General features: G+C 38.1%; 3 protein-coding genes across 4 annotated transcripts; all 3 read right to left on the bottom strand.

Moving 5' to 3' along the window:
* Positions 1-2,496: 2,496 nt before the first annotated feature.
* On the bottom strand, positions 2,497-8,652 carry LOC138139341 (pH-sensitive chloride channel 2-like). 2 transcript variants are annotated; one of them, XM_069059578.1, is made up of 6 exons: positions 8,425-8,652; positions 3,724-4,493; positions 3,525-3,674; positions 3,156-3,477; positions 2,921-3,107; positions 2,497-2,872 (listed from the first exon to the last, which is right to left on the bottom strand). In XM_069059578.1, the coding sequence occupies exons 1-6, from the start codon at positions 8,481-8,483 to the stop codon at positions 2,627-2,629; spliced, it is 1,734 nt and encodes a 577-aa protein (XP_068915679.1). In that variant the 5' UTR covers positions 8,484-8,652; the 3' UTR covers positions 2,497-2,626. The 2 variants fall into 2 exon arrangements, with proteins under 2 accessions (XP_068915679.1, XP_068915678.1); XM_069059577.1 differs by lacking the exon at positions 8,425-8,652 and having other exon boundaries at positions 3,724-4,705.
* Positions 8,653-12,344: 3,692 nt separating this feature from the next.
* Positions 12,345-17,943, bottom strand: LOC138139344 (pH-sensitive chloride channel 2-like). Its single transcript, XM_069059584.1, has 6 exons — positions 17,766-17,943; positions 16,104-16,281; positions 14,989-15,301; positions 14,453-14,933; positions 14,251-14,404; positions 12,345-14,197 (listed from the first exon to the last, which is right to left on the bottom strand). Exons 1-6 carry the CDS (start codon positions 17,828-17,830, stop codon positions 13,994-13,996), a joined length of 1,395 nt encoding a protein of 464 aa, XP_068915685.1. The 5' UTR covers positions 17,831-17,943; the 3' UTR covers positions 12,345-13,993.
* A 340-nt stretch (positions 17,944-18,283) lies between these two features.
* Positions 18,284-27,350, bottom strand: LOC138139340 (transducin beta-like protein 3). Its single transcript, XM_069059576.1, has 2 exons — positions 27,119-27,350; positions 18,284-20,837 (listed from the first exon to the last, which is right to left on the bottom strand). Exons 1-2 carry the CDS (start codon positions 27,145-27,147, stop codon positions 18,521-18,523), a joined length of 2,346 nt encoding a protein of 781 aa, XP_068915677.1. The 5' UTR covers positions 27,148-27,350; the 3' UTR covers positions 18,284-18,520.
* Between the last annotated feature and the right edge of the window lie 165 nt (positions 27,351-27,515).

The raw sequence follows: 27,515 nt of genomic DNA, 5'->3' as shown, positions 1-27,515 counted from the left end.
TAAATCACAAATGTTAAAATTGTTGACTCCCGAAGTGTGAATTTTTGATTGAACAATTTTTCTGTCGAGAGACAAGAAACGCGTCTCAGTTGTAGATATAATTGCAATAAACAAGATCAACTTTGTTTGGTTTAACTTGCGCTAAATTGTCTCCAAATATTGATAGTTTTGTAAAACGAGACAACATTTGGGACAAATAGTGGTTTTTTGAAAGCGCGATTTTATGACCAACGGCCTCCACATCGATTTTTTTTATTGCACTAAATGTTTTACAACGTGCGAACAAATACGTTGCGATGTGAGAAAGTCGCGTCGGAGCTTGATTCAGCTCGGCGTAAAAGCATGTCAAGGCTAGTCACAAACTGACTGAGCCAAAGGAAAAGCATTGTTGTACTAATGGCACGAGCTAATGGAGCTAATTTTTTGGTGATTCTGCAATAAAAGATCAGTTTGTAGGTTGAGTTCGAAGTGATTTTAACGACACTGTCAAGATGGAAACTTTACTGATAAAAGCCATTATTCGTTGTACAGTTGGTTGCAAAAAAAACGGGAAATGAAAATTTTCCTAATGTAAATTTGTCTGCTTGACAATTTCTGTCAAATAATTTTTTTAAATGTCTGAAATTTCACCATAATTCTATCTCGTAAGAAGGTTTCACACCAAGAAAAAATTGTGAAAATGTGTCAATTTGTTTCTGACAGTTGCCGTTTTTTTTTTTGCAACCAACTGTAACGCAGCATGACTGTAGGAAGGGAAATGCTCACGCGGGAAATATCTTCCCGAAAAAGTTATGTAAGTACAGCAAGCATTTTTTGTAACAAATAACTAAAAAATATTTAAAAATAAAATTAAAAACATTAACATTAGTCACTTTTTCACTACTGGGTTGGTAGCACTTTCCACACTGATTGATTACTAAATTAAGTATCTATAATTTTTTCCTATCGTTTTTCTGTTTCTACTATAATTTTTTTCAAAATGAGCAACTCCGACAAAAGTATTTTGACGCCACCTGAAATTAGGGAATCAAATTCGATACTGCTTTATTTGCTGATTCCCTAATTTGTAAACGATTAATAATAAGTAAACGTCCATTTTGTTTAAAGTGAATTGACGTTTCCGTCTGTCTTACGTCATTTAATAATTAATACCAACCTTACAAAGCAATTTGGCCTAGTTTTTATTGCAAAGTAAAAGACATCGGGGTGCGGGAAAAACGTTTTCACGCATTTCGAGCACAATCGGGAAGTACAGTCATGTTCAAATAAATCTAGAGCAACTGTTGTAACGTACAGTCGCGAGCAATAAATTTTGGTCGTCAAGGTCATTCTTTGACGCAATCGAAAATGCTCCATTGTAAAACAGTCGTAAATGTCATAACATATCATCATGTTGTATGACATTAATTGTCATTTTGTTCTCATTTTTTTGACACTTTGTTGACATGGGCATAATCAGGCAGGGAAATTTTTTAAATTTGTGACAATCTAACCAAATTTTGAAATGACATTGACGACCAAAATTTATTGCTCGCGACAGTAACTCTCAATTTCACTTGTTCATATAAATCTGGGTTCTTTTTTGGGTTTTAAATGTGACTTCAAGCAGTTCATTAATTAACATTTTATTAAAAACAATATTTTGGCTAAAATTAACAATTCGATGGTTGTTATTTTATTATCATTTGACATTTTGCGGTAAAATTGCTTTGAAAAATAAATGAAATATGCTATTTTTCTGGCAGCAAAAAATCATGGAAATATTGTTTACTGTTCAGCCCTCATTACCTTCGAAGTATAAAATTGTCCCAGATTTATCTGAACATGACTATACGGCAGAAAAGCCATCTATAGTTCAAGCACAAAATTTTATATCACATTAGGACCAATAGTAAGATTTAAATTTCCCGCATAAAACTGAAATTTGACGAGACAGTATAAATCAGACTTTTCATGACGTCGCTAGGAACTATCACGTGAACATCTCATGATCAGTCCAGTGGTTCGCCGCGGCAAGTATAGTATCCGTACACTGATAGATTGCCCGTTTTTAAATTCTAGTTCCATAACATAACCCAGTGAAAAATACTAAAGTTTCCATCTCAATTGTTTCACGTTATTTAGGAAAAGTGGGTAATTGAACAATTTTTCGATCGAGAGACAAGAGTTTGTATACTTTAATTTGCGCTTTTCCTCCAAATATTGATAGTTTTATAAAACGAGACAATATTTGAAGTAAATGGTGATTTTTAAAAGCGCGATTTTATTACCGAGGATCTCTACACCGAATTTCTTATTGCGGATAATGTTTTACAACGTGCGAACAAATACGTTGTGATCCCTCTCCGGTTGCGACGTAAGAAAGTCGCGTCTGAGCTTGATTCGGCTCGGCGTCGAAGCGTGCTATTCACAAACAACTGACTGAGCCAAAAAAAGCAAAAGCAAAAATGGTACAGGATAATGGTTTTTGATGGTGATTCCGCAATAAACGACCAGTTTGTGATAATTGTTTTTATTAAACGTTCGGTGTAGATGAGATTATAAAAGTATGGTCAATAAATTAAGATGAGAAGGACGAATAGTAAGACTAGAACAACAAATTCGCGTAAAATAGAGGAATGTCGGTCTATAAGACGTAGACGAAAGTCCAATAAAAAATGTTGAAGATGAGGAATCCAACAGGGAAGACTATCCTAGACTTCTTGTCTATCCAGTTGGCCACTTCGTGTGGTGTCATCGTGTGCCACTTTTGCGGTTGGGGTAGATTGTTGTTCCCCGAAACCGGAATCGAGGTGACACTTTCGTCTTGCTCGACCAGATCGTCGTCGCTGTGCGTCCTGATTTCCGGGATCTTCAAGTTTGCGGGAAAACTCTGTAAACAACAGACTAAACACGCCACAAGAACAACCGAGACACTTACGTGCACCGTCAGGTAATTCTGCGACTCTTTGCTGGTGTTGTCGCAGCCGTTCAAGCTGGTGCAGGAGCGGGTCTTGTGGAGGCTGTTGATGGACTCCGCCTTCCTCAACTGCTTCCTGGCCAGACTGGGCGTCAACGCCCCTTTGAGAATATTTTTCCCACTCTGCTTCTTCATCTCGACTTTCTTCCTACAAGTGGAGGGTCAGTACCGGTGGGGCGAGGTCAGATCGACTCACTTTCTTCGCCAGATCACGTTGACGAAAGCGAACTCTGCCATCGAGCAGAAGATGAAGCAGGCGCACGCCAGGAACCAGATCTCGCTGGCTTTGATGTAAGACACTTTAGGGAGGTTCTTGTTGATGCCGCCGTTCAGAGTGATGAAGGCGAGCATCGTGGAGGTGCCGAGGGTGACTCGAGGGGCCGAGGCGTCAGCTTGCAGCCAGAAGGTCACCCAAGAGGTGCACACCAAGAGGATGGAGGGGAGGAAGTAGTCCATGACGTAGTAGCCCACCTCGCGGGACAGTCTGAACTTGAGGACGAGCTCGCTGAAGTTGCCAACTGAAAGGAGGCGATCATTGAGGGATTAGTTTTGGGACTGAGAGTACCGAAAGCTCCTTTGGTGAACGATGCGGGGACTTCTTGTTCTTCCATCCAAGTACCGACGAGGATGAACTCTGTGAGGTGCAAGTTGTTGGCGATTTTGACCGGATCGTCAACGTCCCAGTGCAGAATCAAGTTGGTGGTGTTGTAAGTCCCTAGATTTGGCGGATCAGAGCGGTACCAGAACCAAGTCGAGGTACTTACAACTGTTCCATCTCAGGAAGCAATCCTGGGTGTCGAAAGGGAACTTCTGGAGGTTCATCCAGCAGTAGAATGTCGCGGACATCCTGTACGAGTACACCACGTCCCCGGACGGACTGATCGAGACGAAGACGTCCTTGCCGTCGATCCCCATCACCTTGGTGTCCCTCTCGTTCCTGACGGTGATGTGGGGCACCCAGATTTTGTTCCGGAGGAGCTCCTCCCCCAGCAGATTGCCTCTACCTTTCAAAATGTGGTCGTACTTGAGACGCACGTCTTTGTACACGTACTGGACCAAGATGTGCGCTTTGAACTGTAACTGATCGGACGATTCAATGTGAGTCAGGTCTATCTGCATGTAGACAGGCAGCGCTCCCTTAGTCGGGGGTTTCACCAGCTTATCATAACTGCAAGCATTGGTCAGAACCGAAGTTAGTTGTTCTTGAGTTAACGAAATCATACTGGGTTCGAGGACGGGACAGTCGTTCTTCACAGGAGGCTGTACCGTCGTGGTCACCGGTACAGTAACATCGCCGAAGTCCGTTTGCGTCGTCTCCTCGGGTAGACCGTTTGTACTGATAAAATCGGTCTCGTTGATTGTGAGGCTTTCGGCGACGGTTATTTGCGACGTTTCGACGTTTCGGACCGTCGAAGAGAGTGTTGGTACGGTGGTGGGCGTCGTCGTGGTGGCGGTGGCAGCGGAAATTGTTGCGGATCGTCCTGTGGTACTAGTGGTGGATGGTGACGTGGTAGTGGAAGCAGTTTTCTGCGAGCTGTAACAAACAAACAACTTCAAATGATACCTAAACCAAAGCTGTACAAAAAAACAAATGAAGGCAGTTCTCCGCGTTTTACTAATAAATCTTGTCAATATTTGTTTTTGATAAGAGTGCACAGATGACGATGAGTCTTGTTGGAATGGCGAAATCCATCCAGGCTTTGAAGAAATGAGATTACATATTATCATCATCGTTATTATTATTATGATAGATTTGTGGAGTTTTTGCGCCCTCTTGTCGGATTTTTTCATTTAAGAAAATCAAACGAGTGATTGGGTCTCAATACTCTCAAGAGAAATGACAGAGAAAAAATTGTAATTAATCGAATTGAAGTAATAATGTTTTTCGTATGCGTTTCCTGGGATATATAACCGGAAAAGTGGTATATAACTAAATACAGGGTGTTTCTGAAATAGGTGCATTAATTTTAACTGGTAATAGAACTCGTCAAAAGGAACAATTTTTCTATCTACCATTTTGCCCAAAAACGGTGTTTAATTCCAAAAAAAATTGGAGAGATTTTTCACTAAAATAGCCCTACGCCACTAAATACTGCAATGGCTAATTGAGATCAGCGCTAATATGAAAAAAACATCCATTTTCATCCAGAAAACGTGTTTTAACGCCGAAATCAAAATTCAAATAAATCTACCCGTATAGCAAAAAATCCACTTCGTAAGAATCTGGTTATTTCACGTTTTTAGGTAGCTTAGTTTTGGAGATATGAACGGTTTTAGGAAAATCTTTCCTAGTTTTTTAAGCCATTACGCAACGTTTTTCGCCAAAATGGTAAAGAGAAAAGTTGTTCCTTTTGATTAGTTCTATTACCAGTTAAAATTAATGCACTTATTTCAGAAACACCCTGTATATAAACTTTCCCGGTTATATACCTAACTTGACATCTGTCAAAGATAACCTCGAAATTTACAATAAATTAATGTTTTTTAAGACTTTGCCTAAACGAATGTGAAAAATGTTATTCAATATTCGTGCGCTGTCAGTTTTCAGGTATTCGGCCTGTTTTGCAGCACTTGGCTGACGCCTCGTGCTTCAAATTTCAGCCTCATACCTGAAAAGTGATCTGACAGCGCTACTCATATGAAAATAACTATTATTGTAAGGAGGTGTTTCGCCTGTCGAGGTGGCAACATGCAGGCCTGAATTATTTATATAAACCGTGACAGCAATTATTTATTAGTGATAAAATTTAAATCGCTCGTTTCGTGCTAAAGTTTGCGTTGTTAAAATATCAGTATTTATTATGTTGAAAAATTCACGTGTGCCACATTACTGTATACTAATAAGAATTTAAAAGTACGTTTTATGTAAATGTCCTGTTGCAGATTAAGTGGAGTAAAGTGAACTTATTTTTTATAATTTCATTTACATACCACTGAATCCATAAGAATCGCTAGCTAGAAACTTTGGTGTATTTGTTTTATTCTACCTAGAACATTCAAACAAAAATATAGTATATTTCAAAACAAGGTAAGAAAGTGCTTTTTTGCAGACCGCAGGCAAAGATTATAAACCGAGCCGTAGGCGAGGTTTGTAAGTGCCTAAGGTCTGCAAGGGCACTTTCTTAACAAAGTTTGAATACTATTTTTTTCCCTACCGGCACAACTTCGTTGAAAAAAGTAAAAAAAGATGGTTATATTCGTGATTAAAACGAAAATTTTGAGAATTGAATAGTAGGCTGTGTTATTTGTTTAATTAACTTGTCATCGCATTTGAAGATTTGACGTTTGTTCGAAAATTTGATATAAACAGGGTAAAGTAATCTACCTACCTAGCCTATCTGTTTATTTTCCAGATTATATGATTGATCTACCAACTTGCCTTATTGAATTGGCTTTCATTTACCAATAATTTATTTCACTTTTGACACTTTTGACATTTGTATTTTGGTACAGTTTTAGCATAAACATTTCATGATTAACTTTCTTACCTTAGCGAGAAAGTTGAATTTTCTCACCTCAAATGAAGTATCCACAGCCTACATTTCTAACCGGTTGAAAAAAAATGTTTTCCCATTTCCAGATTTCCAAAAAAATTATAAACACATTTTGTCCGGAGTGCTACAAGGATCAGTTCTCGATACCTTTTTTTCCCAATTTATAATGTCGACATTGTCCACACTCTAAACGTGTCTTACCTTCCTCGGTAAACAATGGCTATAATAACATTTCTGACAGTAATAATACGTAATGCTAAATAAACCGTAATGTAAATAATGCTCCAAAAGAAATTATCATTCTTTGATAGAAATATCCGTGACGATAAATAAAATCCGGCCCCGATGACGCACCTTTCGTTTTTTTTTTATAATTAATAGATTTTTACAAATTAACAGTAAAACTAAACACTTTTACAATTTAAGGAGCTGAATTATTTTTAGCTTCGATAACTGAATCATTAAGAACTTTATCAGAATGAGTTCACCGTTGAGTCAGTATGGGAAATACTGTAACAATTGTAATCAAGAGAAACAATAAAAGACACGTAACGTAGAACATTGTACTTCGTAAGATTTTTTTAAGCTGCCACGAGAGTAAAGTGCCTTTTCGCCACTCCTGTAATTATTGGCCTCGCTGCCCTCTACAAAAACTTACACTTGGCAACGAAAAGATGCACTTTAGTCCCTCACCATGTAATTTTCTATTCCAGCTGGTAATTGTTGTGTCAGTTTGTTTCCCTATAGATAAGTTTTTGCCAAATTCGAAGCTTCCTTATATTTCTCAATGATCACTGTTTATTTTTCAGTTTTATCAAAACCTCTCGAATCTCGTTACATTCTCTAAAGTGTTTATGAGATTATCATTGACAACGTATTGTCAGACGCTGCAGATCGATCAAATGGAAATTTTTATATTATCGATTTTTTACTGTGCGTGTCAAATCACCACGAATTACCTATATCTACCCTCATTGAGTAAACACAAATGGCTTTTAAAAATGAATAAGAAATCACTACAGGCGGTGGAAATAGCTATTAACGAGGATATTATGCGATTTATAATATCGAGGACGTTGCGAGGTGACGAGGCGCTAGCCGAGTCATCCTCATAGCAACATCCGAGGTGGTTTAAATCGCTAATATTCGAGTCTTATTCAAAGCTTTATCGTATCATTGTATCTAACGTATTATGACCGCGTAAATAATGTATTATTATGAGTAACTAACGTATTATAAGTAACTAAGGAAGCTGAGTTATTCGAATATTATGATCTTCATAATTATCAATAAATGTGTAACATAAAGTGATCATAATCGTTAATGATACGATAAAGGTGTTTTGTCATTACAATCACTTAAATCACAGGAGTGAAAAATCTTTCAACTCTTGCGAAGAAACTGGAAATTTTATTTGTGTTTTGATCAGAACAAGCAAAATTGTCTCCAAATGTACAAAATATTTGCAAATCTGAACAAGTAGTTTTATAATTTGAACGGGACAGGGTCCAGATCTGTGGAAAAATCCATCAACTCGAAATTCTTCGAGTGCACAAGTATTTTTTATGGCGCGTTATCAGTCACAGAGCGTGAACTATCGGAAATTTCCAAGTTTTGTCGTTAGTCTGTGCCAGAAAAGACTCAACAATCACAAAAATGTGCTTCAGGTAAAGGTCACGACTTAAACATTTGCCCAAAAGTGAAAGCGTTGAATGCGGTAAAAGCCGATTAAAGAAACATTTAAGAAAATTCTTCGAATTATGGCGCAGAATATGCTGGAAACGACCGTCACCACTTTTATCTTTTTTTAACGTGCGAATGCATTTTTATTGCTCTTTGTTCGACCGCACAAAATTGCAAGTTAACACGTTTCGAGTAATAAGATAAAGCGGGAACGCGGAGAGAATCGAATTGTCCACGAAGTAATCAGTGCAATGAAAAAATGTCTGTGGCCTCCACTTTTCTACTTACTCGACCGCAAAGGTCCAAACGAAAAGAAGAGCGATGAGTCCGGTGACGGAGCCGTTCATTTTCCAGAGGCACAACTTCGGGCCGGTACAAAACAATAAACTAAGATGATCCAAGGTTATTCGTACTCTTATACCCTGTTATCACGGCCGCTTTGAAATTTAAACTATTTATGCAGACCACAATCAAATGCCAGGTACGTACGCAGTCCGCGCGGTACTAACCTCACGGATTTCGCCGGAATAATATTGACTCTAAATGAGACTTAATTAGTTCTGCAGTTGCATGTCCCCAAGAGCGCGACAGAATTCCCGAGGTGTCGCCCAACGAGGGTCGAGTAATGCGACAAAAACGCGTTTTCAACAGGCACGCCCCTTGGGATTTCCCCCAAGAGGTGCGATCCGGCCAAATCCGGAAGCGGCGCACCGGAGGAATCCGACGGTTTGCTCTGTGTTTGCGTCTTTCGGATCACCAAATATTAGCGCTGCTTTATTTCACTAAACAAGCCAATATTTGCTCGAGATAAGACGTATCCAGGTTGCACTTCTTTCGCGCCGCCGCCAGAATCTGGGTCTCGATGAATTTTTCTGCGGCCGTCGTGCATAAGGACGTTGCGATCGCTTTATGGCGTTCATTATCGATTATCGATCGATTTCGGCAGCAATCGCGAATTTGTATTCAGAGGGAGAACGTCACCTTCACTTCCTTTGCAGGCGGTTGGTGTGAACGTCGTTTGAACTAAATCGGATCGTTACGCAAGAGTGTAGGTATATAAAAAATAAAATCCGGCAAATATTTGGATTTTATGCAAGCCCGGTCTGCGGATGGTGGCGTTTGATCCGAGGATGAACAGTCCGGAGTCCGGGGACGAGTCTTAGCCTCGACCAACAAAACCAACGTGAGGTAATTCGCAAGTGGCGAATGGGTCGTGTCGAGGCACGGTTTGTGGTGATATTTGGCCAGAAAGTTGACAATAAAACGTGGTTGTTTGTTGTGACTTACGCTCTGACGTTTGCGGTGATATTTGCGCCAGAAGTTGGCAGTAAAATGTTTATTTCCGATGCCAGGTTGGCTGCCCTGGTCAAATATTTGACACTTCGGACGTCACCGATTTTGGCGGCTTCCGGACACGACTTGCGTCTTCGCCATAGCGTTGACTTAAGTTGGTTTTATCGCTTGCAAAAGGTTTGTCGCACAGTCAGGAAAAACACTTATGACAACATTTCCAACTCAAAAGTTTCGAATCATAGATATCTAGTTCCTGGAGCTTGTCTTTTTTTTAAATCAAAATTTTTTTTTCATGTTCAGACCAATAATAAATATTTTTAATACAGAGCGCCCAGAAATGTGGTAGCAACTTTTACACAAACTGCCACAAGATGGCACTTTCGAAAAGCCAAATTTATTCCATCTTGCAACATTCAATTTTTGAATTTTTTCAACAGAATATGTTAAGGAGGTTTTCCGAACAATTTTTACCCCTGATTTGTGCACTAAAATTTGTCCAGATGTTGCTCGAAGGGTTCAGTTATGCATTGAGCATAATGGTGGTCAATTTGAACATTTTCAATAAAATTTAAATTTGAATGTTTTAGGTTTGACAATTCTTGACATTTATTTATCTCAATTTAGATAGCGGCGTTGCCATGCATAAAAAAGGTCTCTGTAAAAAAGTGTCATCTTGCGGGACCAATCGAAAAACTTGCTACCACATTTCTGGGCGCTCTGTATCGTAGTTGGCTGTGATTTATATACATGTGGCGTATAGATTTGCCGCCTCTTTTGAATTTCTAAATTTGACATTTGCCTGTCACTATATTTTGTTCATAATTTTTCAAAGTGTGACGTATAGATCTGCCGCCTCTCTGAATTTCTAAATCTAACATTTGGCTGTCATGCTGTCAAAATATTCTTCTTCATGACTTCTTCGTGAAGCACATTAGTTACTTCTGATTTATTTTTTTAGTTAAATTGCATTATCTAAAAACCCCTTGTTTCTAGACAACCAATTAAACACATCTTTTTTTTTTAATAGTGTGGGTTCACTTTGTATTTTAGGTCGAAAATTTTACATTTTTCTTTTTTTTTATGAGAATAAGTTGAATGCTGCAATCTTTTAAATGGTAATGTGCATTGATTCATTCCTTTTTCAAAGACAAGGTTATTATAAATGTTTCTTACATAACACATTGACTCTGATTTATGGCATACATATCGATTGGCCGCCTCCGCTGGATTTGTAAATTTGACAGCTTACACTTGTCACTTTGCAGTCGTCACTTGACTGTCCCCTCGTTTTTAGGCAACCAAATAATCCCATCAATTCACCTTTCATCCAGTATGGTTGGGTGATTCAAAATGATTGTGGAAAAGTATGGCAACTATGTTCGAAAATGTATGTGACAACTGTGTGGGTAACTCATTTTGTAAATAAAAAAAATAAGAATATAAAAATATGATTTGGATATCTCTGTAGATACAGATCCGCAGCGACCATGGCATTTTTACGACATAGGTATCCCATACGTGAGAAACATGTCCACTTTCTCATCGTTTGAGTTATAATAGTTTATAACCAAGTTTTAGCAAAACTGTCAAGACAAAGTTGACAATTCTCAGAACAATACAATCGTGGATTACTGTTTTAATATTTTTTTATTACAGATCTAGTGAATGCTGGAATTAGTATTTTTAGTTGCATCAAAGACCACTTCAGAAATAAGCGACAATTGACTCGTACTGTATGTGAAACATTTATATTTTCATTACAGTTTTTCTCATTTTTCGTCCACTGCGACGTAATAGTACTTTTATGTGTGCTTTTTAATGTACTTCAACTTCACAATTATCTCTATCTCTCACAGTGATTATTTCCTTGATGTGTTTAGCAACCAATTGCGTGACAAATATTGACCAATCAAAACGAGAAAACAAAAAATAACCCGATAAAATTTCTCTAAAATGCACATGTGCAATAATCTGATAAAAAATGTCGGTAGCTGATTTTTTTTTTTATTATTATTATTTTGAATAAAAAGGATTGGAAATAATGCGTTTGGTTTCATGCTATTCAGGAAATAATCAGCCGTATACCCCTCGTGCAAAATTTTAATATCGGCAATTTTTTTGCTAAAGAACTCAAACATCCATAAATTATTCGGTCAGAAGACCAACTATTATTATCAAATAAAAGCCCTCGACTTCGTCTCGTGCTCTTATTTGTTAATAATTGGTTTTCTGACCTCATTTATGGATGTTTTCGTTCATTAGCAAAAAAATTTCCGATAAAAAATTTTACACTTGGGGTATAATAGGTATGTGAATATTTTCTTGTTCGACTGATGATATCAAATTCCCATTTTGGGCTAAAAATGCCGACCGACATTTCGAATTTAGATATCTGCGAGTCATTCACAGATGTCGCAACCAGCGGTAATGCAGCGCCTCCTATATAGCGACGCCTAAACTATGCCGTTCACTCGCACAAAAATTCATTCATCGTTCGTTACCTTACTTACCTTCGTATCTGCTGACGCCCATCTATGCTTAGATGATAATTATGTTTGCACTGTTACGCAATTCAGTATTTTTTAGTACCGTAAATACAGTGTGAAAATTAAAAAAAAAAATAAAAGCTTTCTCCGAATGAGAGTAAAAATTTACGTGCGCACGGCTGGCTTAAGTTATTAAGTAATTCACCAAGCAATTAAGGAGATTATGCATCTGATTTGTTGTTATCAGGCAAAAAATTTAAAGATTAATGACACTGAGCATGGTGGATATTCCTCCGCGATACTTTGGGATTTAGATGTCATTAATCATTATTAATTTATCCAATTACGGTCGGAATATGTTTATAAATAACTGGATTGACGTCACTATCTATTGTGATCGGGCTATTTCAGGCCACACATTTAGACAGAAACTTTTGAAAATCTTTATTTTTAAACAGTAAATCGTACATAAGCCAGATAATTGACACAAAATAATACCGTGACAGGAAAAAAATTGCTCGCTGGGATTAAGTACGATGCACCTACATTCGAGTAAAGAAAAAAAAACATCTCGTTTCTCAGTTATTGTTTGTAAGCAAAGAATAGTAGTTTATTTGACGAGTTTGTGTGTAAATTGGGCATTTTTTGGCACGCGTGGGCCATTTTAAAATGCGAGTGAAACGAGCGTTTTAAAGGCCCACGAGTGCCAAAAAAGGCCCAATTTACACACGAATGAGTTGAATACAACGTTTTTTTGTTCGACGAGCCCCTTAAAGGCTCCAAATCGCTTAAAACCTTTAAAATTAGCTTGACGTTTCGTTTTGACAAGTTGTGACATTTATCAAAATCCGTTCACACAGGAGAAAATTCTCAAATTCTGACAGTGTCGAACAAAAAATCGTATTTTTTGTATCGGGTGGGACAAGTAATAACTAATAACATTACATAAAAAATAATTACCTACTTGCTGTTTTAAAAATAAACTAAGTATGTACATTTTATCGCAAAAATCTGGTCCCAATTGTATGCAACGTACAGTCGTTGACCAAAATAAAATAGGACAAAGTAAATTTCGATTGTGTAATTCGATATTTTTGCGAAATCCATCTCTTAGGAAACAAAAGTGTCAAAAATAAAAAAACCATTCTGATAAGTGTCATCATTCGACAATATTTCAAAAACTCAAAATCATTCAATTGAACAAAGTGACAGTGACGAGATGACAAGTGAAAAAACACAACATAACTTTTTGTAAATCAATCGTCAAGTCAAATCAAGTTGTAATCTGAGACACATACGCCTCAGTTACACTACACAAATCTTTGAATTGTGAAACTATCTAAGGTAACACTTTGTCCTATTTTATTTTGGTCAACGACTGTACCTCTTAATAAAACAAGTGACGTTTATATCTGTATCAAACTGTGGCGAAATAGTTGTCTGATTGCCCAATCAGATTAACCCACTACGTTTGTGATTTTTTATTGTCTAAGATGGCTGTGCTCAAACATCAAGTATCAAAATGGCGTTTGTTGTGCACCATTCCACAAAATTTACCAATTCAGGAAATCGCCACTTGAATTAGGTATTATTTTTGGTCGGTTATTTTATTAAATAGGTAGTAACTAGAATTGAATCACTTTGATTTTTCCCGACAACACTCGAACTCGCCATTATCTAATGAAACAAATGAAATATTTTTCACTGTTGTTTGTTCGTTGTCGCAATCTTATGTTGTTGACGGACATAAAAAAAGCAAATGTATTGGCGGTATTAATATAATTTTGTCACAGTTTTTTTTGTTCGCAATCTAGATCTGCTGCGGTTTTTATAAATAATCCAGAATTGTGTATTATTATTCTATAATGAACACATACAAAAATAACCTGTGATATCTATATCTAGGATCACCGAATGCTATAACACAAACACGTAGTTAATTGTCTAGAAATAGGTACGCTACACGCATACCAACATCCCACAAGCGCAACGTAAATCAGGACCTGTCACTTTTCCGTATTGTCATTTGTTTTTCTCTTTCTACATATCAGATAAATACATATTTTGGGGGCGTAATTTTAAAGGCAATAGACAAACACCCAGTAGAGTATGTTGAAAATGAGGAAGACAATCGGGAATACGATCCTGGCCTTCCTGTCTATCCAAATTGCAACTTCTTGCGGCGTCATCGTTGTCCCCATGAACTGCTGCTGCGTTTCATCGTTGGGAATCGTGATCATGCTGTCCCCATTGCTCAGCGTGGTCTGACTCGAGTACTTCCCCTGAAACGGGCCGATCAAAGTCACGTCGCAGCTAGACCGCAACTGTCACTTACGTTGAGCGTCTGTTCGGATCCGTTGAGACTATCGGTGGACGCCTGCAAGGTCAGCGTCGATGCGTACTTCTTCAGGTCGCTCCTGGCGACCTTCGGCATCACCGCCCCCTTCAGAATGTACTTCGGTTTGTCCTTCTTCAGCTCGACCACTTTCCTGCAAGCGCGTTTCAGTGCGGCTGTCGTACTGAGCGTCGGTACTCACTTTCTCCGCCAGATGACGTTGACGAAGGCGAACTCGGCTAGCGAGAAGAAGATGAAGCACGAGATCCCCAGAAACCAGATGTCACTGGCCTTGATGTAAGACACTTTGGGAATGTCCTTGGTGACGCCCAAGTGGAGAGTTATGAAGGCGACGACGGTGGAGGCGCCCAGGGTGGCTCGCGGGGGGCCGGCGTCGGCTTGCAGCCAGAACGTCACCCACGCGGTGAAGACCAGCAGGTACGAGGGAACGAAGAAGTCCAGCATGTAGAAACCGATGTCTCTGTGGAAGCGGAACTTGATGACGAGCTCGCTGAAGGTGCCGACCGAGGATGACAGCTCTTTGGTCTCGTAGGGACCGCCGTTGGTGCCCTGGGTGTACTCGCTCTCGTCGAGGACGAATTCGGTGAAGTGGAGGTTATCGGCGATGTTGAACGCCGATTTGGCGTTCCACGACAGTACCAGATTCTGGTTGTTGTAAGACCCTGAGAATAACGCGACGAATTAAGCAACGACGTGACTTTGACTTTCAGTGCTTACAATCGCTGAACGCTAGAGAGCACCTCTGAGTGTCAAAAGGAAACTTCTTCAGGTTCATCCAACAGTAAAACTTCGCCACCATTTTGTAAGTGTAGGTGACGCTTCCGGACGGGGCGATCGACACGATTACGTCTTTTTCTTCGATCGAAACCACGGTGGTTTCGTCTTCGTCCTTCATGAAGATGTTTGGTGCCCAGATTTTTTCTCGGAGAGATTCGTCCCCGAAGATTATCGATCTTTTTGGGGATATTGTTGCGTATTCTAAAGCCGTGTCGCGGTATTCGTATTGGAATGTTAGATATGCTGTAAATTGCTGGAAAAAATTGTGCAATAGAACAAAGAAAAGAAAGAAGCGAAGAAAAATGAGAAAGATATAACGTCGAGGAAAGAAACCACTGCAGATTATATACGTAGAAAGTACGCGTGCCAGCGCTGGTGAATCTTAATCCAGGGGAAAGTTAAAAGTTGGGTTAAAAAAATTTTAGCGCAACTTTTAATTTCTTTTGGTAAATGTACTATGGCGGCCAAAAAATTTTGGCCGTCACTTTCTTGACATTCAAGTAAAGTGTAAATAAAGCTTTAGGAATCGTAACCCCACTTTCGATTCTTGTCATTTTGGCAATCAATTTAAACTGTTTGAAGCTCAGATATTCCAAAAATCCGACATGAATAAACAAAATTAGAGCAATCGTACATAGATAACCTGAGGTAAACGTTCTGTGTAGTAGAAATGATAAAATAATTTTGAGTTTTGAAATTTACCACCCAAAAAATAACGTTCATAATCAAGACGGTAATCATGATGACAATAAAGTACGGATTACAATTTTTTTTTTTGAATTGACACAATGACGGCCAAAATTTTTTGGCCGGCATAGTACATTATTCTAATGTCCATCAATTTGACAGCATCAAACTGTCGTTTCAGCGGTGCCAACTTACATCATCTTCGCTTACTATGTAAGTTTATGGGGATATTTAGTTATTTATTATTTAACCAACACAAATTAATGTGATGAATTTTTAACGTGTAGAGTGTTTAGATGAAAAATGTGACAGAACTGAGAGTAAAGAATGTTTCTTTTGCGATTGTTGCATACTAATTGCATACTTACAGATTGCGCCGCTTCTAGATGATTCACGTCCACTTTGACATAAATGTCAAATGGGGTGGTCGCATTGGGTCTTACAAATTTGTCATATCGACAAGGATCTGTCAACACTGCTATGAACTGGTCTTGCGGTAATTGATCTCCGTCAATTACTGACAGTTCTGGACAATCAGAAGTTTCCCTAATAAAAAATATTCCTGTTTTTAGTATTTTTTTCTTCTATAGTTTGATATACCTATTTTATTTTGTTTTTCAAGTGAAGTCGCTTATTATTATTATTATACATATACAGACTAAGCAAAGTCAGTTAATTGGTTATTTAATGTGAACACTCAGTATAAATAAATCGAAAAATATATTCATGTGTGTGACATCCCACTTGTAAAAAAAGTGGTGCTTTGTGCACATGTTGCGTAATAACTATTTTTTGCTATGCATGTTTTACAAACAGTTGGAAATCATTATATTTGAGGTTAAAAAATCCGAGGATGTTGTTTGACACACTTTGACAAATTCATCGAATAATTGCGAAAATTGCAGCCTTGTTAGAGTGATATTCATCTGATCGATTATTTTTTCAAGTTTTATCTTAAGGTGCAATTGCATAAATGTCCCACTTTCTTTTAATTTTTTCACAATTTCTTCTAAGCTTTTCCAGCGAAAAAAATTTCTATTGTGTTCTAGTTGTTTATATTTATTTTGCAAACAACCATTGCTAACATTTTGTATCAATACGTCGTAAATAATGTCAATGCAACTTTCAGACGATCAACAATAACTAGAAAATTCCCCGTTTTGAAATAATTTTTTAATCAGCAAAATTGTGTAAAATTTGGACGATGGACGTATTTGTGTCTTGTCTTATTCCGGCTCTTTGAAATATTTCCAAAACGTTGAACAATAACTGATAAAAACTGGATTGTTTTCCAAGATAATCAATAATCATATTGGAATTCAAATTTTTTCAATCTGATAGGAATCTCGCAGTTGAAAATCAGCACAAACAATAGTGATCTACTTCAAAAGACAGACAATATATGGAAAAATTCCGTGTAAACACTTATCAAAGAAAAGAAAATTTTATTAATTTCAATTAAATTATCTTAAGGCGGCTCCAACATTTCCATTTGTTGAATAGGATCATACAAAAAATGTACATGACGTCATATTGTTATTATGTGACTCCAAGCAAAAAATGTTTTGGTCAGTTTTTTTGTGTTCAATTACTATAACAGAATATGGACATGATTATTGAATTGAAAATTTTTGCTCTTCGGGTTTCGCGAAAACATGTATATTCTCAAAATACATACAGTATTTCTGTTTTTTTGGAAATTTCCAAATAAAACAAATAAACGAAATTAAAAAAATTAAAAGCAATGAGTTTTTCTTTACAAATGCTCACAAGTCCAAAGTGCCAAAAGATTTAGGTGTTCATTGTAAACAACTGAAATTATTTTCAGAACGAACAGAACTAAGCGTTAAAATTTAGCAAAATCGTCAAAATATGTCAATTGACATTTTCCTTGCTCCACATTTCATTTGTCTTAGATAAGTGATAAGATTTGAATGACCGAAGTGACTTTTAATTCCTGTTTTTCAAAAAAAAAAAATTTGAAATTTTGAAAAATTGCTGAAATCACGTTTCGAAAAAAATCTACGAACCCATTGACGATTCCAATTCCTCCTCCGCGCAACAACCCGAACGCAAAAATCCAGAGACAAAACATTGCACACAGTAAAAGCAATCAAGGAGTCTTAGCAAACTAGAAGGAACTAAGGCTGAGACAACTCCTTATATGCTCCTTATCACGTCAACTTCAAACTGCTCAGGCATCCGATGAACCAATTGTTTTTATCAAAACACTATCGGCTTAAATCAATGCTCAACCAATTATCACCTCGGATAATCATCTTAAAAACATAGAGAGAGCTAACATCCAAAACTGCAGAGGGCGTTGTCGGCAAATCTGGATCGCAGCGACATTTTAACGTCCTTTGTGAGAGTATCGATGCTGTCAAATGTGTCTTATCTCGACTTAAAATAAATCTAACGTAATTGCAGGATGAACGATTTTTTAATTGAAATCACTAGATAACTACTTACTTACCTCGGATTATTATCAGATCAGCGATATAAAAATCAAATTTCGAATTTTGTATCGAAAAAACAAAAGAGCATAATCGTTTATCAAGTTTATTAATCGATTCTGGTATACACAGAGCCGTGTTGACAAAGTAATTTTCGCATTTACACAAAACAAATATTCGCCACAATGGCAAAATTCGCGCTGACTTAATTATTTGAGAACGGTGACGCTACATTGTCATAAACTAAACAAGTCAAGAACTTTTCTTAACAAAAAATGCGAATATTTAGCAAGAACAATCATCGATAATTAGAAGTGCCAACATGACATTTACCGCACGGTCTTGATGTGGGGCTGCATGCAATCCACCGTGTACGACACGAAGTGTAGATCTTGCAGGAGCCGAGTCAAGCGCTTGAAGTGTCGCTCGGTGTAGGGCAAGGCGCCCTCCAGTGTCCTTCCGAGACCCGCCGGCTTAAACTCTCCGATCTGCAACTCCCCCATCAGGATGTTCAACACCAACTGGGCCGACTGACAGTTGCGGCTGTTTGTGTTCCAGTTGGTGGCGCACTTGAGGAGCTTCTCCTTCTGGTCGTTACTCAGCTCCTTCACGGCCTCGACCAAACCGGTGGAGTCGCCTTTCTTTATGATGCCTTGCACGATCTTGAGAACTTGCAGTGGTCTGTCCAGCTTCAGCGCCAGCTTGAGCGCCTTGAGGAGCTGCTCGTTCTGCACGTAGTTCGCGAGCTTCTGCTGCTGCGCAGCCTCCTCTTCCGCTTCTCTCAGCCTCTCTTGTTTCCGCTCTTCCGTCACGTCCTTCCACTTGACCAGCAGAGAGTCGGAGCCGCCGGTCACCACCTGGCTCTCGTCTTTGCGCACCGCCATGGCCCAGATGCGCCCCTCGTGGTGCTCGAACGTCCCCACGCACTCCGAGTTCTTCACGTTGAACAGTTTGAGCAGTCCGTCCGCGCCGCTGCTCAAGATCTGCATCCCTTTGCTGACGAACTCCGCCTGGAGCACGCTCGAGTCGTGGCCCTCTAGGGTCTTCAAGCAGTTGAGCTCCACCACCGACCACAGCTTGATCGTGCAGTCTGCCGAGGACGTGATCACGACTTGGTCGACAGGGGAGAACTTGATCGACCACACTCCCCTCTTGTGGCCTTTGAGCGCACCGACAAACGTCAACGACTCCGTCCACAATTTCGCCGTTTTGTCTTGACTCGCCGTCGCGATTATCTTGTCGTTCGGCGAGACCGCCACACAATTTATGTCTTTCTGATGGGCGACTTCCGTTCTGGTGCAGTTCATGATCGTGTCAGTCTCGAATTTCGTCGGGACTTCCCACAGCTTGAGACACGTGTCTTGGCTCACGCTCACGAAGAAGTTGGTTCCGGTGTTGCTGAAGGCCACCGAACCGACCGAGCCCGCGTGTCTGAGGCCCACGCCCACGCAAGACATGGAAGCCCCGTCGAACGACCACAGCCGAATCTTGTTGTCTTTGCTCCCCGAAAGCATCAAGTCGGGGTTGGCCTTGCTGGTGGCAAGGGCCAGAACTATGTCCGAGTGACCCTTGAGGAGTTGACAGTTCATGGTGGAGTTGGCGTAGAGCTTGATGTCGACGGAGTTGGTCGCGACGGCTAAGTGCGAGTCATTTTTGCCGACGAAGGCGACATCGAGGATCTCGTCGGAGAATCCGATGAACTGCTTCAGGCAAACGAAAGACTTCAAGTGGTGGAGGATTATGTTGTGGTCCGCCGTGACCACAGCCAGACTCTTCGAATTCTCGTCTAGTAACAACCTGGTGATTGCCAATCCGCCTTCTTCGGCTCTAGACACCAGAGAGTCGCTCTGTTTGTATATTTCTTTTGCGTTGGTAACATCCCACACTCGTACCAACCCACTGTCGCCCGCCGACGCCACGTAGATATATTCAGGGTCGGACTTGAACCCCGGAAGCTTGAACGTTTTGGGCATCATGATCACCACCTCGACAGCCTCGTACACCGCAATCGTCCGTAGCGCTTTAACTTCATTGAATTGCCACAAGATTATCACTTTGTCGCGTCCCGACGTCACAAAGTGTCTCCTGTCGTGGGCAAAAACCAACGACGTGACCTTGCTGTAGTGTGCATTGTACCCCAACAAAACCCTCCCTTTGTCCAACTCCCAACTGTTGACCCCCCCGTCGTCGCCGCTCCCGAACAGAACCTGTTCGTCGGGGTGGAACTCGACGATGTTCACCACACCTTGACACCCCTTCAAGCTCAGAGTGCAAGTCTGGTGCTCCAAATCCCACACTCTCACGACCGCATCCGACCCGCCGCTGGCCAAGAGTTGCCCTTTCAGCGTCAGCTTGGCGATGGGTCCTTTGTGGATGTACTTCCACATCTTGACCAGCTCGCCCTGCAGATTCCACAACTTGAGGAGGCCGCTCTTGTGCGATGAGACGATCCTCTCGCCGTCCGTGGTGAAGGTCTGGACGTGATCGGCATCTTCCGTGTTGTCTTCGCCGATGGTTCGGGACACCTTGCCGTCTTGGGTGTCGAGGAGGGAGACCGAAGAGGCAGTCTGGCAGAAAAGGGTGTCTCCGTGCCACTCGATGTTGCCCCCTGTGTAGAAGGCGCCGTGCTTGGACTCGACTTCGAACCTGGAAATCATCAACGCGACTTGTTTTTTATTCAAATTTTGTTTTCGCCTCGTTACTGAGGACGACGTGCGAAGATGGGCCGGTGTAATTGCTACGCAGTCCGCAGATGATAATAAAAACTTAAAATAATAACATGTTGACGGACAATAGATAAACGTTCAGAGGAATGTTTTAATTTATTCGTGCGGCGAAGTGCCGTGGTCAAATAATTACCTATTATTTGTCTTTCAATTGTTTCACGCTGACGTGACTCGCCATCTTGTAAAAAAAGCAAACATCGATAATGGCGCGCATCGGTTTTAGATAATAGTTTCTGGAGCGATTATAAAATGATCGAAAAAAATTACTAGCTGTGGACCTGTTGCCCTTCCAACAAAAAATGTCAAAATTTAACATCACCGATCTAGTGGGCGAAACAATTATTGAAGGCTTGGTTTTAAGCGACTCGATTGTTTTTGATTTTTTTTTTTAACAAGCCTGATTAAAGTGCATTTTGAAATATGATAAATCTTGTTGAATAACACATTTCCGTCGCGATTAAAATCAGTTAGCGCTTGGGAATGTTGCAAGACATCTTATCTGCGCGGTTAAGACAACATAAATCATAAATTGTCTGATGACGTTTCTGGCACCGACGACATCTTTTGACAGCGCCTCTGCGGTGAACTACAAATGTCAAATGGTGCGTCATGAACTTCGAAAAAAAAAATATGAATTTTGATCAAAATAATTTATATTTTATCGAGTTTTCGGTGATTTGAATTAAGTATGAAGCAAGTGCAACGAATGTCACGTTGAAAAACCATTCCGAAAATTGACTTATTTTTAGAATAGGAATCGTTCAAGTGTCAGTTGGATGCAATCACACGACTCAATTGTTTGGATCGATTTTGCAATGCTCTTCAAGAAGAAAAGGACTGATTTTAATCGTTGTGATTAATTATTTTCGATATTTATCGAACCACCAAGCAAAGTGCGAGGGTCAAAAAAATTTTTTTTGTTGAATTCTTCCAGTTTCAAGTCATGACTGACTTCAAATCGACTAATCGTTGGACTTGAGAGTTTTTTTTTTTTTATATAGACAAAGCATTATATCTATCTACACGCGATTGGTCAATTAAAAACGTTCTTATTTTAAAATCCAATGAGGATGCATTTTTTAAAATATGTTTTCTATGATGATGATGATTTCACTGTATTATTTTGGTCCGCCGAAGAAGGACGCAACAGTTTTGTTAGTTTTCTTATATTAACTGTTAATTTACCTATAAAGGTTTTATACTAAATGAATCTGAACCTGTTAGCGCATCAAACCCTGGTGTCACAATTACAAATTTTAACTTAGTTGGCTAAATATGTATTTCGCTTTTTTATTTAAACGCAAACCAGACGCGTGATTTATGGCAAAATGGTATAATTTGCCAACAAAAGGATCATTCACTAGTAGCCGACCATTTTGAAGCCCCTTTGTCATACAATTGACAGTTCCCATTGTTACGTAGCAGGTCATAAATAAAAATGATTTTCAAAGTTAAAATGTTAAATTGCGTTTAATTCAAAATCTAATTGGTGTTTTTTTCCTCTGATTTCTTAAATAAATTATAGGAAGTGAATCTGGATAGGTCAGTATAAAAATCAGAATTTGACTTTTTGGTTGAAGTTTAGTTTTTATTTTTTTTTTTTGGCTTTGTAAGTGAAAAATTATCAAAAAATTATGAAATGTTCTATCGACTAGCAAAAAAAAACTGATACATGGTGTTGCTTTAGACACTTCCAAAACTCAATAAAAAATGTGAGTTTTGAAAGTGTCTATAGAAACATACTGTACCCGTTTTTTTTACTAGTCGATAGTACCTTACCCAGGTAAGTGAAAAATTTCGACAAATTTATTTAATTAAAATTCGCAATTTCTCGGGATTATCAGAAACCTTGTATACATATATACTGGGTGCCCCAAAATTCGCGGAACAACTCAATGAGGCAATGTTAATTCGTGTTAGAAAATATCGAGAAAAATAATTTAAAAATTCTATACCTCTTAGATTTAAATATACAGGGCAAGTCACATAAGGTTTATTTCTGAATTTATTTTGTACGCAACCAAAAATACTAATGACGCTGACCACTTGATACCGTTTATAATGTGATTTAATTTAGTAATCAGCGTAGGTATGTAATTTGGCTAAAAATGTCAAAATGACAGTTGATGAACTTAATTTTTGATTTCATTAATCAGAACAGGAAAACGTCATTTTGACATTTTTAGCCAAATTGCATACCTACGTTGATTACTAAATTAAATCACATTATAAACGGTATCAAGTGGTCTGTGTCATTAGTATTTTTGGTTGCGTACAAAATAAATTCAGAAATAAGCCTTACGTGACTTGCCCTGTATGGGGGCCCAAAAGGTGCAGCTTTGATCTCATTTATTTTAAATAATAAAAAAGATTTTAACTATTTGTCTTTTACTAGCCAGTGACCTAATACTTTTGAACGATTGTGATCAGGTTTGCAATTATTTTCTTCATTATTTCCAGCATTTCCAAGTTGTACTTTTATGTTCGTTTTACCTCAAATAGCATACGGCAACACGGCTTTGATTTTTCCCTCTCATTTCCAAGGATACAACAAAACTGAAATATTTGCAAACTATTGGGATGCATAGAATGTTTTTAAATGTTGCCACATTTAGTGTAACGAATAGGTCCATATCTTCTATAAAAAAGAAGATTGATTTTTTTAAACATTTTTATCTGATCTCTTAATGACTACTTAACAACTACACTACGTTGTTCCGCGAATTTTGGGGCACCCAGTAGATATGGATAAATAAATATGTACTAAATATAGTGAAGATAAAAAGTTTATTAATTTAAAGAGACATATTCGTATTTAAAATTCCTAAAATATTTCTTTCATGTCCTTCTCATATAAAGTAAATTGTGTGAATTTTAAGTACACTCTCAAAATTCAGAAGGAGTGATTCTCAAAAGCGTGTAATGATGGCTATTAAATGCAATGATGAAGTTTCGGAAGTAAGTATGTATAACTATTGCACGCGAGTATAATACGATTCTTTTTATGCGACGTACAAATTTCATCGTTTTCACTGTGAGAAGTCATTTATTACTTGTTTTTAATTAAAAAATGTAGATAAACGGGCTAGTTACGATATTTCAAATTAAATATAACATATATGAATATGTATTGCAATTTTGCGATTGGTGGAGTAATGAGTCATTAGTCACGGCTGTGAATAAACAGTAGTGCTACCTACTGAACAATAAACGAATGTAAGCGAACATATTGTTTAATAGAAATATAAAAGGTATTTTTTTAAATGTTATTGTCAAGTCGTTTTCTTCGAAGTCGCCTTTTTGGAAACAAGGCTAACAGCTTGATAGTGTTTTATGTCAAGTTGACAAATAATTAAACGAAAAATTGTTATTTGTTTATTCGCTTATTTACACATTCGAGTAATTTTTGTCACTTAAACAAAAAACCCTTGATTCCAAATCCCATTTCCTGTAAACAACAAAATAGTCTGACATCTAAGTACATAATCTGTGCGATTTTGATTTTCGTCTAATTTTAGATTGCTAAGTAACAACATTGCTATGCTGTCTCTGCAATTTTGTAACAATGTCGATAACCCTTTTATGATTTTCTCCTATTCTACCCACAAAATTTGAGCAATGATTGTTATTGCCGCGATCGATCATGAACATCGTTATTTATCAAGCGTCGCGCATGCGCAGTTTGCTTAGCTAGTGGACATTGCTCACGTCAAACGTCAAACCCGCGTCAATTAATTTAAAAATTGATTCTTGTCGTTCTTCTGCTAACGTTAAAAAAAGGAACTAGAAGACTAATTTCCAGCAAATGGAAATTATGCTCCAAACGTTGGAGAATGAGCATATTTTAGTAATTTTTAATTTATTTTAATTTCTTATCATTTATATTCTAATCTAAATCTGGCCTTGAAAGCACAACAGAACTTCGTAATAGAAAAAAGGTACATATTATTCAATTATTTGACCTATACATATATGTATTACACTTACTGATTTTCAACATTTTCCACGTTATTTTGAAAATGCATAAGAAAATTTGCTGCAACCAAGTCCATCTTTCAAATTAGCAAGATGATTTGTCACACGTTTATATAACAACCTTCATAACCATGATTGTTAGAAAAATGGTTATGATTTGGCAAACTAGAATATCATTTTTTGACAAGACTCTTCAAATAACCAGAAAATGTTTACATAACCATTTCTGGTATTGCTAAGTGATAACCATGTTGAATTAGAATCGCACCGATTATGTATTTACTGTGACCATATGTCCTTTTTATGTTTTGTTTCATTAGGTTTCATTGGGTTTTATATTCCTAAATCAATCCTTGATTGTGCAGTATAAGTTAGAGTTATAATAGTATATTCTTATACGAGTTGCACAAGACAGTCTATTGTCGAACGAGAGGGTTTAGAACACGACGAACGCAGTGAGGAGTATTCTAAAGCAATGCCTTCGACATGTTTTGTGCAACGAGCGTAACATGCTATTTTTTCTACTTCGTACTTTTATTTTAATGGAATTGGGTTGGTATTGACGAAGCAATGTCATTTAATTGAAAATTAAATTTTAAATGGTCTCCCAGATATTGTTACAATAATAATCTCCCCCCTTAATAGTTTATTTTGGTCCAAAACATGGATTCAGGTTCAAATGACATCACATTTAACACTAAAATTTACTTTCAAGACCAACCCCAAATTCACTTATCACTAGAAACGATACTATAAAATTGATCTTTGTGAAACTGTTTTCGGTGTCACAAAATGCTCATTGTGACACCGAAGTAGAAAATGTTATTTAGGACATCATAAATCAAAAGTAGCAGCAATTTTTAATCCTTGATTGTTATTACATACTTTTTATTCATTAACATTCTGCCAAGAACCCTTTTGAAACTGATCGCTATCTTTGTGTTTTTTGTTTGTCAAAGCAATTCACCCAATAACTTACATGAAATAAATACAGTGTGGAATAAAATGATTTACATCTAGTTACCTTTGGAATTTTTGCACATGTAAATTTTCCTGTACCGTTCTACTTTTTTTTTTTGAAGTGCCGAACTATTAGTTCTGTCAATAAATGTCATCAATCGAATTGACAATTGTTACAATTTACTAAATTGAATTAACAAACGTTGGTGGCCACTTTCAACACTAGCTGTGACTTGCTTTTGTTAGCTCCTTTTTAATTTCAATCTCTACTTTGCATTCATATCATCCTTTCGCAATAAATCACATTTGGAATTTTGGAATATTTTGAGGTTAGGCTTTCTTTTTTTTTTGTAGAGCGGCATTTCGTATTTTTACAAGGGTAATGCAAAGGTAACTAGATGTAAATCATTTTATTCCACACTGTACATATCTCGTATTTATCTCTACATCAAAAATTTGTGGAAGCTTTGTTTCGCGTTTTAATAAATCTCGATACGCACGAAATGCAAATCTAAATTGATTTACGATAGAGAAGTTAACTTATGTATACTTAAGTACCACATGTTCTAACCCAAGTGTTTTTTTGTTAGTTGGTTATTATTACTTTATTTTTACAACAACGTACGATATCGTCAAGGGTTCGACAATAATGATGCGACTGCAATCTGCAGTCAAGATTCCTGTTAAGAAGATGACGTTGATCGTGATTGGTTGTTTATGTCATACACCTACAGGGTTATTCTAAATGATTGTAGTCGAAGTAGGCCATGCCCATGTTATTACATTTTTGCCGCTTTCATGTGAACTGTCAGTTTTGTCGCTGTCACTGTCATTTTTTAGGTGAAAAGTGCGATGATGAGGTTTTTATTTATTTTTGTTAAATTAACGATTGAATCCAGAAATATTGAGTTGTTTTGCATCCAATTTAACTCCCGTGTGTACTCACTTATTCACATAATTTTAATGTTTTTTTTATGAGGAGCGGCAACCATAAATTTTACATTGAGTTTTCACGCCTACTTCGACTACAATCATTTAGAATAACCCTGTATAAAAACCACAAAACATACTGCTGGCCCAAAATCAATTGCATCAAATTAATTTTGTGAAATTCAGTGATCCCACCTGGCACAAGATAGATACCTTGCCCCAACCACCACGTGTTTCACACCAACATAACCTCAATCTTTCTCCGTACCAAATTCAAACTTTTCGCCAAATCTAACGTCACAACGACACTCCAACGATTAAATTCTAAATACTTACGCTTCTTTCAACGCAATAGTGGTTGTCATCTTTTTCTTTTATGCCACGAACAATCGACACCTCACAAAATTGACCATCAGGTTTCCTCCCACAAACGAATCACAACTCAAAATTGTATTAAGGACCCAACAGTAAACATTCCGCGCTAACGTTCGATTTTTATTTTGAATTTCGACTTCGACGAGTTTTGCAAATTCACAATGAAAACATTGTGCTAGACAGGGATTGAGGAATTGACAGTCAAGTGGGCGGGGCTTCTCGTTTGGTGGCCAAGCCCATTTGGAGAGGTGGGCTCGTTGGATACTGTTACGTAATTGGTTGTAAATGTAAATAAGCGGTGTAAATATTATTTTGGCAAAACTCCCGAACGGCTTGCCTTGAACCAAATCCGTACTTT

This window comes from Tenebrio molitor, chromosome 9 (assembly GCF_963966145.1).
Source record: "Tenebrio molitor chromosome 9, icTenMoli1.1, whole genome shotgun sequence".
In the NCBI taxonomy this organism is placed as follows: Eukaryota; Metazoa; Arthropoda; class Insecta; order Coleoptera; family Tenebrionidae; genus Tenebrio; species Tenebrio molitor.
Note: the sequence above shows the minus strand (reverse complement) of the source record. Positions and strands in the feature narration are given on the sequence as shown.

Bases quoted from the DNA above. Each gene is read 5' to 3' on its own strand.
- LOC138139341 (XM_069059577.1), bottom strand. From the start codon at position 4,690: ATGATGATAATATGTAATCTCATTTCTTCAAAGCCTGGATGGATTTCG. The intron at 3,108-3,155 runs GTGAGTCGATCT...CTCCACTTGTAG, and splicing joins AACGTGATCTGGCGAAGAAA to GAAGAAAGTCGAGATGAAGA. The intron at 2,873-2,920 runs GTAAGTGTCTCG...TGTTGTTTACAG, and splicing joins AGAATTACCTGACGGTGCAC to AGTTTTCCCGCAAACTTGAA.
- LOC138139344 (XM_069059584.1), bottom strand. From the start codon at position 17,830: ATGTTTTGTCTCTGGATTTTTGCGTTCGGGTTGTTGCGCGGAGGAGGA. The intron at 15,302-16,103 runs GTAAGTATGCAA...AATTTTTTCCAG, and splicing joins ATCTAGAAGCGGCGCAATCT to CAATTTACAGCATATCTAAC. The intron at 14,405-14,452 runs GTGAGTACCGAC...ACGCGCTTGCAG, and splicing joins AACGTCATCTGGCGGAGAAA to GAAAGTGGTCGAGCTGAAGA.
- LOC138139340 (XM_069059576.1), bottom strand. From the start codon at position 27,147: ATGACAACCACTATTGCGTTGAAAGAAGC. The intron at 20,838-27,118 runs GTAAGTATTTAG...GATGATTTCCAG, and splicing joins ACTATTGCGTTGAAAGAAGC to GTTCGAAGTCGAGTCCAAGC.